Genomic DNA, 15,510 nt, shown 5'->3' with positions numbered 1-15,510 from the left:
CCGGAACCATGAAAACACAACCGTTTCATTCATTTAATACAAAGTTAACACAAGTAAAGTTCACAAAAAAATAAAAATAACATAAGCAACATATTGACTCAGCTACACACAGACAGATGTATTTACATCGTCTTTGTACCTGCATGGCAAATGTGGAGCTGTCACCATCTCTAGTGTCCATTGGTACCTGAGAGAGTGAGTTGTTGGGGGGGGGCAGTTAATGATTATTCACCCCACTACCCCATCCCACCCCCCCTCACCGTCCACTATACGTTTCCTATATGGATTGACGCGTCAGAGCGCACAGAGTAAGACCCGCCTCCTGGCTGCTGTGGTGCGCTCGTTGCGTCTCTCTCTCCACCGTGTTCGCTTCATACCCATATTCCACTGGGAGAGAGAGAGAGAGATTGAGAGAGAAAGAGAGAGAGGGAGAGAGAGAGAGAGAGAGAGAGCAGGACCTGGGAGAAGAAGAGCAACGAAAGAGAAAAAGAGGAGAGAGAGAAAAACGGAACACAACGACACACAAATGGCACTCATGGCAGGGATTTTGTTCACGGTCACCTTTCTTGTTTTTTTTGGGATTTCTACATTTGTTTCGCCGGCTCGGATATATCCCCCAAATGAAGGTAAGGTTGTTGTCGGGAGAAAGGAAATAACTGCCTGCCTGCCTCGGACTTCTGGCTTCACATCTCCGATCCGTCTCCCCAGTGTGTGTTTGTGCGCAACTATACTATAGTTACGAGCGCGCGGATGAGTTTTATGGAGGAAAAAAAAGGAAAAAGAGCACTGACGGTCACCTTTACGCAGCGACTTTTGCGTTGGTTTAGGCTATGTGATGTGATGTGAACGCAACTGGAATGAGAAGTGGCTCTCCAAATGCGCATCGGCTGTTTTGGGTCTCTGCTCGCGGTGCTTGGATCGTGCCAGCTGCAGAAAGCTGCAGAAAGCCTGCATGGAAGCAGGAATACACACAGTCTCCGAGACCTGCTGATCTCTCTGTTATAAGAGAGAGAAGGTCGAACTGCTTTCTGCGTAAAAAGAAGTTCTATCTGTACCCCCGTACTGATGGAGATGGATGAATCCCTGTGCACATTCCATCATAAATACCCATAAAGCCTTGGTAATATTAGAATAATAGCAAGTGACAATAATCCAATACAAGCTCGCCACCGATCACAAAACAAGGCATTGTCAATTCCACATAGTGCAATACCATGTAATGTGAGGGAAGTCATGCTCAGAAAGCCTGCATGGGAGCAGGAATACACACAGCCTCAGAGACGAGCTGATCTCTCTGTTATAAGAGAGAGAGAAGGTCGAGTCGCTCTCTGCGTAAAAAAGAAGTTTAATGTTGCGCAGAATTTAAACGGACGTGTGTTGTAGAAGGCAAGGCAAGGCAGCTTTATTTGTAAAGCACATTTCAGCAACAGGGCAATTCAAAGTGCTTTACAGAAACATTCAAGAACATTGCGACAAAGTGCAAAAGAATATTAAGACATAATTAAAACAGTTATAAAAACATTAAAGATTAGAAAATAAAAACAAACTAAAAATAAAAGCTATAGGATAGAAGTTAAAATAGAATATAACACACAAGAGTAAAAGCTGTAGTGCAGTATATAAGATCATTTTCTGGTTTAATAAAAGGCAGCAGCAGCAAAGTTTTAAGCTTTGATTTAAAATAACTAAGAGTTGGAGTTGGTCCTGCAGGTTTCTCGGAGCTTGTTCCAAATATTTGTTGCATAAAACTGAAAGCTGCTTCTTCTGCATGATAGTACTGACTCTGGGGACACTAAGCAGACCTGATCCAGATGAACCTGAGAGGTCTGGATGGTTCAGAACATAGCAGAAGATCAGAAATGTATTTTGGCCCTAAACCATTTAGTGCTTTGTAAACCAGCAGCAGTAGAAGAGAAATGGAGACTCGACACACACACACACACACACACACACACACACACACACACACACACACAGACCGACTGGCAGAGCAGCTCTGGACATTCTGGAATTTATCCATTCCAGAATGAATTTATCCATTCCAGAATTTATCCATTCCAGAATGAATTTATCCATTCCAGAATGAATTTATCCATTCCAGAATGAATTTATCCATTCCAGAATTTATCCATTCCAGAATGAATTTATCCATTCCAGAATTTATCCATTCCAGAATGAATTTATCCATTCCAGAATGTCTCGCAGTGCTCGCTCCTGTTGTCACAGTGCGGTTCTGGTGGAAGGTGATTCTGTGAATAAAAAGATAAAAACAACAGTAAAAGTTAATTTGGTGTATTAGATACATGCCGAATTAAAGAGATGTTCCCTGCGATTAATAACAGCTCCTCTGCTCTGCCCTACCGGGTTTACATTTACTGAGAAGCGACCAAACATTGAAGTGCGAGATGTTTAAATAGAGCCCGGTGTGTGTGCGACACTAAACAAGAGCTCGGAGGGTTTCTGGACTAGAGCTGCCTGCTCGGGGTCCCAGTTTCTAAATGTTACAGGCCCAATACTGGTTACTTTCCAGTGCAAACACTAATAAATAAAGTACTTTATTTGATTTAAAACCACCTCATCGGACGCATGGAGTCTGTCTCCTGCACAATCATGTTTCTTCTCAGCAGAGCTCAGATGTTTGACCTAACAAGTCCACAACGATGCATCCAGAGCTCATTTCAGTTAAATATAAAAGAAATGTTGAACATTTTAAATGGATCAGTCTGTATTGTAGCTGATAAATTATACTCACATAAGGGCCTTATTTATTAATTTAAATACAGAGCAGCTTATTAAGCATTTTTACTCGCACCAAATTGAAAAACCTAAAAATAAATATAGGTCGAATTTACAATCCAACATTTTTGTTTAATTAATGCTTCACAGACGTTCTGTTATACTTTTCTTTTTCGAGAAAATATAGTGTGAGACATCTTAAGGCATCTTAAATGCGTTTTGTTTTCCAAGTTTATGCACAGGGCTCCTAATTGATTCACATCTAACAGGCTTCAGGCCGACGCTGAGCAAAATGATCTATTATTACTTTAAAGACAGTGGAGGAGTACATTTGTCTTTAGTAGAAAATCTTTATCTCAACGAAAATCAATCAAAAGGCCTTGCATAAAGCACAGCAGGGAATTACATATAACCAAACATGTACATGACTCGTTGGCCTGCAGTTTGTATTCTCTCTGTGTACTCACATTCATCATGGGAATATTTCTCTAGTTATTTCTATTCATTAAAGGCTTGTTTTTGCAAAACATAGGAACCCATTTTTCCTCCTTGTGTAAGTGGATCACATGCCAGTGTGGCTGATGTTGTGTGGACTGACTGAGCCTACATGCTCACTTCTCCCATTCTTGTTTTCCAGTCACGTTATTGGACTCCAGATCTGTACAGGGGGAGCTGGGATGGGTCGCCAACCCAACAGAAGGAGGGGTAAGTACGGCAAAGAAGTGTCCCCTTGTTAGGACGCATGGTCCCCTATTGAGCAGAAATGGAGAGATAATATCCATTATTGGCAAGAGCTGTGGAGTGGACCGCCAAACAGATACACAGCCCTCTTTGATAAGACTTAGTCCTGGTGAGCCCTTTATGGGAATATCATTGTTGATGATTTATTGTGCAGCTGTCTGCACTGTAGGGATATTAGGCTCAGGGTGAGATCAAGGCATCATTTCCAGTATCTCACACTAAAATACGGCTAAATTGGAGTTTTGTTGTATATAGAGACCCTCTGGAACACCCTCCAGGGCCCCATGGGGTCCCCGGAATCCACTTTGAGAACCACCGGTCTATAGGCACCCCCGTCACCTCCAACCCCTGCTCTCCTTTCTCCTCGCTTCCCCTTCTCTCTAACCACTCTGTAATGGTCAGATGCTGGGGCCGATACTGCAGCGGGCGTCAGGTTTCCTGAATAGACGGTGGATTGAATCGGTCTTTGTGGAGAAACTTTATATCCCTTTCCACCATTGAGTCGAAAGAGAGGGAGCGAGAGAGGGGGACTTGGCAGCTGAGAGAGGGTCCTCTGGAATGGATGAATGAGGGGGAAAGTGCAGAAGGGTTTAGCTCTTGCCGCAGGACGACTGGATCTCGCTATAAAGCAACGGGGGATAGGGTCGACCAAATGATCCCTCAGTCTAATTGGGATATCTACAGTGGCTACGATAAGGGAAAGAATAGGGGCCCCACAGTGGCCACGGGCATTAGATGGTTATGGAAAGGTAGGGCATATGCCACCATGCCTTAACCAAGTCTCAATTTGATATAGAAATGTCCAAAAATGTATTTGAATGCCGTATCTTTGGAAGCCAGTAGTGATCTAAATTAATAATTGCTCACATTAAACAAATAACAGTGTTCTGTCTGTCAGCAGTAACTGCTCCATTTGTTCCACTTACAGAAATGCAATGATGAGCTAATGTTTTATGAAAATTAATACAAATAAGCAACAATCAACTAATGAATAGGAACCCAGGGGAGCCGAATTTCACCTTGTGCAGCTGTTGCAGGCTCTGCTCGCGAGCGTTTCTCAGTGAACTTGGCCGGCGCTGCGTTCAGGCCCTCCCCACGGCCGTTTTATCGCAAACAAGTGATTGACAGGGTCCTGGCAGCGCCGGCAGGCCTCCATTCACCCTCTCATTACGACCAATTGGCCTTATTCTCCCTCTTCCCTGCTATCGGGGAAAGGTGCGGCCTTATCTCAGCGCCGCTTGATTTCCACAACAAAAGCGGGGCTAAAGGAAGAGAGCAGAGAGGAATGGAACAGCAGGGAATGATAGACATTTTCTCAAATCGTACAGCCGCAGCTATGTTTAGCATTATCCCACCCTCCTGGGAAATAAGGCTTTAAACCAGATTGTTTATGATAAGGCGTCAAATCAAATCTGGCAGCATAACCCATATCTTCCACTGTTCCATTATGACTTTTTTTTAATACTGTTTTCTAAATGGTTGAAGCTACGGCAGCCAAAGGCCTGTCTGCTCTTGTTTACAGCCCAGCTCAGTCAAAGACTCTATTTAAAACACACAGTGAAAAACTTAAGGGAACACAGCGCTTTGAGCCTCTCAAGACATGCTCGTATTTGCTCAACGGTGATCTGTCGAGAGGGGAACTTTATCATAAGTAAAACAAACATTCCCTCCTGGCTAAAATAAGCCAGGCCGTACAGGATAACGTAATCCATGCGCCCCACGTCAGCATCTCCCTCTCTCTCTCCTATGAGTTCATACTAACTACAGCAGTGAACATGTGTCTCCCGGTCCCCATCATGTATGCTGATGTAAAGCAGGCACACATTAGATCATTAGCATTGATTCCAGACCTTTAGTTTTTTGCATCCACATAATCCCCTGGTTTTCATTCTTTCCTTTTTTCTGAGCAGTGTGTGTGTTTATATATGAAGATGGTTTTGTATACCACTCCCCAAGTAATTGAAGAGTATGCATTACAGAGGCATAGAACTAATTACAAATTTCCGTTCACGCAGTGGAAGGGAAGCCATGAATATTAATATCTTTGTGATTCTATATTAGGACGTAACAAGTCTATTAGGTGCCATTCATAAAATATGCATTAAGTTTAGCCATCAATTAATTGCTCTGCTGAGAATCAAATATTGACTAATCTTCCTGCATGCACTTTTGCACAGTATCTCTCATTCTTGGCATGAACTGGCTCTCAGTCATGTGTGATACTCATATAGTCCATTTTAATTAGTTTGCAGATTGAAAGTCACAGGTTTAAAAACACCCTTGTAACATTTTTATTGCTGTGTCCTTTCCCCAGTGGGAGGAAGTGAGCATTATGGATGAAAAGAACATTCCCATCCGGACGTACCAGGTGTGTAACGTCATGGAGCCAAGCCAGAACAACTGGCTCCGCACTGACTGGATCCCCCGAGGCGGTGCCCAGCGTGTCTACATTGAGATCAAGTTCACCCTGCGGGACTGCAACAGCCTCCCGGGGGTCATGGGAACCTGCAAGGAAACCTTCAATCTTTACTACTACGAGTCCAACAACGACAAGGAGCGCTACATCCGCGAGAACCAGTTCGGCAAGATCGACACCATCGCCGCGGATGAGAGCTTCACCCAGGTGGACATCGGCGATCGCATCATGAAGCTGAACACCGAGGTCCGGGATGTGGGCGCCTTGACTCGGAAGGGCTTCTATTTGGCCTTCCAGGATGTTGGAGCGTGCATTGCGCTTGTGTCCGTCAGGGTCTTCTACAAGAAGTGTCCTTTAGCGGTGCGTAACTTGGCCCAGTTCCCCGATACCATTACTGGAGCCGATACCTCCTCACTTGTGGAAGTTCGTGGCTCGTGCGTGGATAATTCAGAGGAGAAGGAGGTTCCAAAGATGTACTGCGGGGCTGACGGAGAGTGGTTGGTGCCCATTGGGAATTGCCTGTGTAACCCTGGATACGAGGAGCGCAATGCAGAATGCCAAGGTAAAGAATTGATGTGTTTTTTTTGGGGCTGACTGTTTCTCCTTTCACTATTTATAGATCACTCTCTTCCAGTCCCTAAAGTATCCCACCTCTTTAATTCCCCCCATCCTCTCGGTCTGCCTCTTTGTCTTTATCCCCCACGTTTCGTTCTCTTTGTCCTTCCCTCGCCTCGATTCACCCACCTCGCGCTCTGTGGGATATTTTTGACTCCTCGCTCTCCCACTCTCTACAGTCTTCTTTCCAGTGTCTGGTTGTGTGATAGAAGCAATGATGATTGTAAATGGAGTAATTAGCAGGCCCACTGGGAGGCGTTGTGCAATGGGATGCGTCCCAGGAGAATTGGTGACACCGGGAGCGGAGTGTAGAGCTCCAACTGGTTTGCACTACCGCTGTGTCTTTCACCCCCACCTGCACTTTCTCTTATTCCCATTGGAGGCCAAAGCTGGGAAGAAGAGATAGACAGCTTCAGAGGAAAGGAAAGAGAGAGAAAGAGTTTATCATTCCAAGCAGGTATGAGAAGAACGAAAATACACAGCTGTGAGATGGGGTTGAAATAGTGCTATTTGGTAGCGGGGAATAGCCCTTCGTGGACGATTATTCTAGTCTCAGCTCGCCGTGATCCTATACCAGGCTGTTTGATGAGGTTTTAAGGTCAGTGCAGGGTGCCTCCTTTCAGATAGTTTTAAATCAGGAGCATGATAGAGCCTCAGCATGTTGCTGAATTCAGAATATTGCCTAGAAATGCCCATAAACGCTGCAAATAGATCATTCCGAATTTATGCTTCAAGACACTTATGATGAATGCCATTTTTGATCGACTCTACTCTAATTAAAACTGCTTGTTTCATCGCACATAGTAGATTGTAGTTTATGGCATGCAGCAGTGTAATTGTGGATAGCATCTAGTAGTATCCAGCAGCTGTTTTGTGGATCACATGCAGCATTTTGCCAAGCCGAGAAGGCGCAGTTGTCAGCTGGCCAGACGAGTGGATGCCAATTCTGCCACGATGGTTTATTGGTGTACCCCACCCGCCACCCACCGCCGTCGCACACAGAAAGCAGCAAGCCACAGCAGCGAGGGGTCAGAGGCTGGGCACGGGTGATTAACAGGGGGACGGACCACTACACCTCTCCTAATTTACGAGGGAGCCTTTATCTTGGAGGGCTAATTGCATGACAAACAGGTCTGGTGATTTAGGGGTACCGTTGGCTGCTTGGGGTCGGGGAGGCAAAAGGGTGCAAGTGAGCCGGGGGGTTGAGGGAGGGTGACCAGAAAGTAGTTAGTTAGAGACTTTAGGTAAATCTAGCCTGGATTATCATGCAATTTACTATAACAACCTCTCTTGTTTCAAATCACAATGAGAGCCTGATCTCATTCTGTATATCATAACTTGCATTTTCCTGCAACATTGAAATAGATTCCTTATCTCTTGTCTTTAATTTCATTTGAAATAAATGGGGGTTACTCTCCGAAGAAGGCAACAAAGGATTTGGAAACCTTGCTGTTATATGACTAATGCAGTCTCATAGTGTGTCTGCCAGCCTGTTAGTTGGCGGTGTGGCTTTTCAAGCCAATATATCCATTTAGTTCACATATCGCTGCATCTGCTTTAGTTTGTTTGGTTTAACAGTGCCAGTGCATCCACCCCATTCCCTTTTAGCTTCAATTACACTGTTTAAAAAGTTTCTTAGCATTTCACTTCCAATTGGAAACTGGATAACATGCATTGGGTTTGACGCTGCATGGCTGCCAGAGGCGCCAGTGTGGGTCACATCCAGTGAGTGAAGGGTTAAAAGGTGCTGGCCACTATCAGTCTTCAAGTGCACTGATGAGCTGGTTAATATTCCCCCATGTGAAAGGCTCTATGGGAGAGGGGCTTCATGTTGACCAAGGGACTAAACTGGTTTTGGGGGAGGGAGGATATCAAGGGAGAGTTGTGTGGTAAGGTGTGTGTGTTAACAGTTTTTTTCTGACATAAAAAGTTTGAAAGTGTGTGAGAGTGTGTCAGCCTTTGCTCACTATGCGGCTTGGTTGAAAACCTTTTCTTTTTAAAGGTTTTCTATGGTGCACACAAGCCCAATTGTGTGTGTGTGTGTGTGTGTGAGAGAGAGAGAGTGTGTTCGCATACTTGTGTGTCTGTGCTTGTCTTGTGTTCGTGCGGGGTTACAAGGGCACCTTGGCCCCTGGTTCCCAGCCCAGGATGAATGGGCTCTCCTCCATCATTGTTTGGGGCAGCAGCGGAGCCGACTGAGGCTGGCAATGTTTGGGGGGGAAAAGAGGTAGAAGTGGGGGGGGGGCTGACGGGGCACGTAAGAATTGTATTCTCCACCCCTGGCAGAGGTCAGAGTTCACCTCCTTCTGCATCCATCTTACTGCTGCGTCTGACAGGGTCGTGGATTTAGGATTGATTAAGACGTCAGGATTTTGACAGCTGTGGGGGTGTGTGTGTGTGTGTGTCTGAGCTCGAGGTGGGCCAAGGGTGGCCGGGGTGTAGACCCAGGGCCAAGGCAAGAGGGACAACCAGGGCACTGAGGGCCAAGGGGGCCCCCTGATCTAACGAGAAGGGACTCTGTCTGTTTGCATTTGGGATCCCTTTCCCTGTTAACCACCACCTCCCCCCAAATGCTCTGCTGTTGAAGGGTGGGGGGTCAGGAAGAGCCCTTCGCTCCTCATCTGGTGAGGGGGTCCCTACTGTTGGAGGGGTGGGGGTGTCGACGAGGGGGGATTAGTGAGAACTACGTACGTCGTTATGGGGAAATGATAATTACCTTAACTGTTTTTGTCGACCGAGAGAAACTTGTGAACGACGGCGTGCTCTGGCAGCACTTTTGCCTCTGCAGAGCAAAATCAGCAAATCTCAAGTTGTGTGTGTTTCCTTCAAGTTATAGTTGTTGGCGTGTGTGTTTGTTGAGGGTATAGCTCGGTTGAGGCGTGAAGGTGACAGACACTTTTCACATCGAATAATGCTAGTTCATGGTTGAGCTTTTAACCGGCACCCTGCAATCTATCATCACCACCAATCAACACACACACACACACACACACTCCTCTATGGTAGCTAACAGTGCCTCAAAAACAGGATTTAACTTTGAAGTTAACAATTGTTGAATACCTTTTACACTTTTATTCACTTTATAAATTTAAATTAATTCCTTATGGACTTTTGCACATTGTATCTTTCCCCCTTTGTTTTGCTCTTATTTAATAAAACATACCAGAGCTGCAACAATTAATCAATTGTTCGTTTAGTTGTCAATTATTAAACTAATCGACAATTATTTCGATAATCCATTTGAGTAATTTTTTTAAGAAAAGAAATCAAAATTCTCTGATTCCAGCTTCTTAAATGTGAATATTTTCTGGTTTCTTTACTCCTCTATGACAGTAAATTGAATATCTTTGAGTTGTGGACAAAACAAGACATTTGAGGACGTCATCTTGGGCTTTGGGAAACACTGATCGACATTTTTCACCATTTTCTACACCAAACATACTAATCGATTAATTGAGAAAATAATCAACAGATTAATTGACAATGAAAATATCGTTAGTTGCAGCCCTACAACACACAAAATGCATCTCCATTTTTAGATAAATGCTGCATCAAGGAATCTACAATCTTTACCTTCCTTTTCACCACTTTGTGTGTTCCCTCAAAACCTGTTTGCATGTGTGTGTGTGTGTGTGTGGATAACGGCTTAGGACCGATCAGTGTGTGATCGGAGCATTTTCTCACCTGAGACCCCCCCCCTCCACCTTCCACCCTCTCTATTCCCAGCAGCCTTTGCTGAGCTGGAAACTCTCATTCATATTGGATTAAGAGGTTTTAGGGATGAAGTTTCTCTCCTGTGCGCCACTCATTGTGTGTGTGTGTATCTGGGTCTTCCATTCTCTCTCCCTCCCTCTGTTGACAGTGTTAAATATGCGCTTGGGAGCATCATTCTAAATTCACCACGTAATTCTATTTAGCCCGCCGGTCCCCGATGGCTTTAAATACACAGACTCAGTCCCTTGCTCCTCTTCCTCCTCCATCTCTTCTGCATACACACAAATTAAGTATTTGCATCTTCTTGTTGGCCGACTTGGTTGCTCGTCCTGTTGCTTTCATGGCTCTTTCTAAGCATTTTTTTCTCACATCATATATCTCTTTCTCCTTTTATCTCCCTCCATTTTTCTGTTAGCAATTTTCCCCCCGTTCACATTCTATCTTTTTTTTATCCTCCTCTCTTTTTTTCCCCTCCCTCCTCTGTGCTCCGGCCGTCGAGGTGGTTAGTGTTCGTCAGCCTGTCTCTGGTGGCAGCAGCAGGAAGTGGGCTGAATAATGAGATTACCTTCACTGTTGGGGAGGGAGGCAGCACACAGAACATCATCACCTATCATTGTTCCCCACAAACACACACATGCAGGCACACACATGCACAAGTGTGCACACAAACCTGCATAATCAAAACCCCAGACACATGCAGGGAAGGATGTCTTAGGTGACAGGAACCAGTATGTGCATGTGCGCACTCGCGTGTGCATGCATGCTCGCACTTACACAAACCGACATTAAAAAAATCCAGGCACACACGTGTAGAAAAGGACATGTTAAGTAATAGACTCACAGACACATTCATAAATATGTATAGCAGATGCACACGGGAGCTTTAGTATGCGTTAGCGCACACAGACACACACTCAGAGCTGAGCCGAGTGCAGCAGAGTGGAGGTGAATGTACTCATCACTCTCACTGCCACCAGAGAGGCTCATTTTGTGCTGCTGAATAGAGACGAGGAATCTATTACCAACAGAGAGCAGGAAAGAACAACAGATAGAAAGAGAGGACACAATGTCTCATGAGCAATCCTCCGCCACTGCCACCCTCCCCTTCCTGCTGAAATAATTACTTAAAGCATTTTTTTTATATTCTGTTCTTGTTTAGCTCCTCAAATGATGAAAAAAACTCCTCTCAACACACAAATCCTCCCCTGACTGGGTGGAGGTGGAGGAGGGAGGTGAAAGGGGGGGGAGTGGTAATTCAGCCGTCATTAGCTGAGGTGCTGAAATGTTTTTCCTGCTTGGGCTGCCGTACCGCCTCAGTGTTTGTTCCCTTCGCAGTTCTCGACACTCATCACCCCTCTCCCCTTCCCCTCTCGGTGCCCTGTTCAGGGCAGGAAGCCACCGGTGATCGAGCATGACCCGGGGCCGATGGCCTTATAGTGCTCCCGCAGCGCCAGCTACACCGCAGCGCGTAGGGATCCGCTGCCACATATTCATCTTTAAATCATTTCTCTCCTATTGAGTTTTAAAAGCTCATTCTTTCCTATGAAAAATCAAGTTCCTTTTAAGAATTGTCTGGAGCAATGCGCTTTATGCAAAGAACTGACGCTGGTTTCAGGAAAGTGCCAGAAGTATGTCAAACTTCATTAGAAATAAGTAGAATTATCCCAGCCTCAAACTGGTTTGTGGAAAAATAAGATTTAAGTTGTGGATATGAGACTAAATAACATGTTACAATGAAAATGATGGTCATGGAGAGACAGCTCCAGAAACATCTTGGAGAAAAAAAGTAATTGTCTTGTACAAAACATAGAGTAAATACTTTAATTGTCACTGTAAGACTACGTAAATCTAAAATGTCAACTTTTAATGAGCCAAGGAAACAGCACTGTTTTTAGCTTTGTGATGATGCATGTTTCAGATAATCTACTGGATTTATTTTTAAAACCCATTTTAAAGCAACTACAAGGAGTTTTAACTGGTTTTGAAACAGTCTCAATTCAATACTGTCACAGTCTGGCTTCAAAACTGTGACAAAAATGGGAAACACATGGGTATACCTAACAAATAAAGTGATTTAATCACCAAAAGTACATAAAAAAAAGAGAAAACAAATGTATGGGAGGACTCTGTAAAGTCAAAGAAAAGAAACCAAAAGCTACAACACAAAGATGTGTTGTGAGAGGAGATCTGCCAAACCAGAGACTGCTGCATGCTCAGGCTTTTATACAAGGAGCACTCCGGGCTCAGGTGTGTCCCATACCGCGGATTATACTCCTCAGGTCTGCAGCCCTGCAGAGAGATAGCAGAGACACAGCAGAGGATCCCTCTATGCCTCTATAATAGGGCTGTGTATTGGCAATAATCTGCAGATATGATACGTATCATGATACAGGGGTCACGATTCAATATATTGCAATATATTGCGGTACTGTAAGTAAGGCAATATATTGTGATTTTTTAAAATCTAATTTTTAGAAAACTGTCTGAACACATGGTCATATGCATAAAATTTGAGTAAAAAAAGTTCACTTTTTTATGCAATCAGAACAGTTGGATTTGCATTTGCAACATCCAACATCATAGCACTACTTTTTGTGCAATCTGAGCCACTGTTTGCCACAAACCTTTGTATGTAAACTATTAATTAAAAATCTATTGTTTTTGAGAATCAATACAATATCACAAAATATAATATAACAATACTCAAGTGTATTGATATTTTCTTACAACCCTAATATATGACCTACATAAGTAAAGGAGACCATCAGTGAGAAGATTGCCTATGTCTATATAGTTATTCTTAATGCTTGTTATCGGTGCCACCGGGTCCAATTATGGCAAAATCAGACAAAATCATGCAGGTTCACCATAAACCCCTTCAGCTCAGACTTCAGTGGGGCCTCCATTGAACAGCCGACGCTGACACCACGGTGCTGGAGGTCCAGGCCGTATTGCTGGGCCCGCTGGAGGGAAGGGAGGCACGGGGAGAACCAGAACCAGGACTGCATGGAGCAGACTGTCAGACCCTGCTGCAGTAAAATGAGAGGATTTCCAAAGGGAATCTGGTGCTTGGTAACACTACCGCTTTTCTCTACAAGGACCGCCAAAATCAAAACATAATTAAAGTTCCTCGCAGTTGTTTTAAAAATTTAAAATCACAAAAATTGGAGGCACAATGTTGTCATCGGACAGCGGACGCTACCTTCTAAACAGTACACTATGCAGATAGTAGTAACAGGTAATGTGGAGTAAGGACAGCTTACATGATCCGTTAAAGTGCTGCTAACATCGTCAGCTGGCATCAGGAACATATAGCTGTGGAAGTGTCAAGAAGGGGTTTAAAAGGATGATAAAATGTCTCTGTCTATCTCCTCTCCTCTCTCATCTTTTTGAAAAGCATCTTCTCTTTGAAGCCCGCGATGGGAAGAGGGAGCGATTAAAGCAGTCAGCAAGCAAATTAGCATGTCAAAAGGCCCTGAATCAATACCCCAGCTCTCTACCAACACAACCCTGCAGTCCTTTCACCCCCTCTCCCTATCCATCCCTGACGTTCCCCCATTCCTCCGGCTGTTTCCCTTCTTCTCCCTCCATTTTCTCCTGCACTCCTGCACACTCTCCCTCTTGCTCTCTTGCCCCTCTCTTTCTCTTCCGCTCACTTCAAATTTTTCTTCCCCCTCTTCCTTCCAAAAACCTCTCGGTTTCTCCCTCAGCTGACAGAGCGAGAGACGAGAGGCAGTAAGGAGAGATGGACGGATGTATAGGCAGAGAAAGACGGACAAAGGGAGAAGTGGACAGCGATCAAGTGGGCATGGGTGGACTGTTTCAGAGAGAGAGGTTATGAAAGAGAAAGAGAGGGCCTCTGCCACCTTCTTTGTGCTGACGGAGAGGGAGAACAGACCTCTCTCGCCAAGAAGAGCGGAGGAGATGGAGATGAGGAGGCAGGGAGGGAAAGAAAAAGAGACAAAAACATGGGGGGAAGTGAAGAGGAAAGAGATTTAGTTCCAGTCTGGCAACTGTGCTTTTTCTACACTTCATCCGTCGGTTCACCATTTCACGGAAATCCCTTTGATCTGGGGCAAATGTGTTACTGATCGCGAGGACTGTGTGTGCGTGTGTGGACAGACAGAAAGTGTGTGTGTGTCTGAATCATTATCTGTCCTATATTTATTCTGTGCATCTGTCGCGGCAAGGCGTATCACATGCTGTATCACATGCTGTATCATAAACTTCTATTAACGTTCCAATCGCGTTGCGCGATCTGCGCCTGGAGACAAAGCAGCCCAGCAGCCCCTCAGATGGACGGCCAACTCTCTCTCCATATACGACAATTGAGGGCTGATTGCAAACACCTTGAACATGTTTTATCTCTCCGTCCCTCTCTCTCTCTCCTGCTGATTTCTATCTTAAGCTCCCTCCATCCTGCCGATAGTAGGTGGTCTTTTCTTCCCCTTCCTCGTCATCTATTTTCTCAGGGGGCGCAGGGTTCAGTGGCCAAATGAAAGGCTGCTCCGTGGCAATCAGTTAGGGGTTATGACAAAAAGCCTTGCAATAAAGAACCGCTCTGTAATCTGATGTGCCCTGAGACTGGACGCAGTGCCCATTTTAATGAGCTGAGATCCCCCTTTTCTAATCACGGTGGTGGAGGAGATGGCACACTGGCTCATTCTCCCTGGAAAAACACACACACACTTAGAATGTGTGATGTGTATGTAGGAAGAAGAATGGGGAATACAGGCCGGTTGTTGCGAGGAAACATCTGCCAATGCAATAGAGTTGTGAAGTGGGAGGAGGTGTTTTGGGTATCCAGGGTTCTGGAAGAAAAGTCCTGTTCATTACCTTCATGAAAATGTTAGAAGAGTTTGGCTTGAATGGCTATTAAACTCTCTCATGTGATTCATCACCACAAAAGATGAACAACTGCATTAGAAAAAAGCTGATTCATTGATTAGTGGTTGAAGGTTCAATGCTGTGTAAATATAAGGACAAAACGTCAACTACGACGTCCAAGGTACCTTCAGGTAAGAAACATCCAATCACAGATCTTACAATCCTGTTACATATGCCACTAATGATGAGCTGGAGCTAAAGTTGTTGCTTCGTAGAAACCTGAAAATATATTCAGGAGTTTAAATTAGTTCACTTTTAGTTTCTGGGTCAATTTTGAATGAATACTGCAACTGCGGCTACATCACACATACGTTTTTGCATAACTTTTGCTATGTTTCTGTCAGGCGTCCACACTACTCCGACGTTTTCGAGCCCCTAAAACAGAGACGATTGAAAACGTT

The 15,510-nt window shown here is 44.5% G+C and overlaps 1 protein-coding gene across 6 annotated transcripts in view; it reads left to right on the top strand.

Moving 5' to 3' along the window:
- The first annotated feature begins 315 nt into the window (after positions 1–315).
- Positions 316–15,510, top strand: part of epha4l (eph receptor A4, like) — a 62,398-nt gene continuing 47,203 nt past the window's right edge. For 2 of the 6 annotated variants that reach the window (XM_037775379.1, XM_037775378.1), the window contains exons 1-3: positions 318–626; positions 3,374–3,441; positions 5,792–6,455. In XM_037775379.1, coding sequence (XP_037631307.1) covers positions 527–626; positions 3,374–3,441; positions 5,792–6,455 — 832 coding nt within the window. In that variant the 5' untranslated portion in view covers positions 318–526. Of the gene's footprint in view, positions 627–3,373; positions 3,442–5,791; positions 6,456–15,510 lie in introns of all 6 variants that reach the window. The other 4 variants (XM_037775380.1, XM_037775377.1, XM_037775382.1 and 1 more) reach the window with 4 other exon arrangements.

Source organism: Sebastes umbrosus, chromosome 7 (assembly GCF_015220745.1).
Source record: "Sebastes umbrosus isolate fSebUmb1 chromosome 7, fSebUmb1.pri, whole genome shotgun sequence".
Classification (NCBI taxonomy): domain Eukaryota; kingdom Metazoa; phylum Chordata; class Actinopteri; order Perciformes; family Sebastidae; genus Sebastes; species Sebastes umbrosus.
Note: the sequence above shows the minus strand (reverse complement) of the source record. Positions and strands in the feature narration are given on the sequence as shown.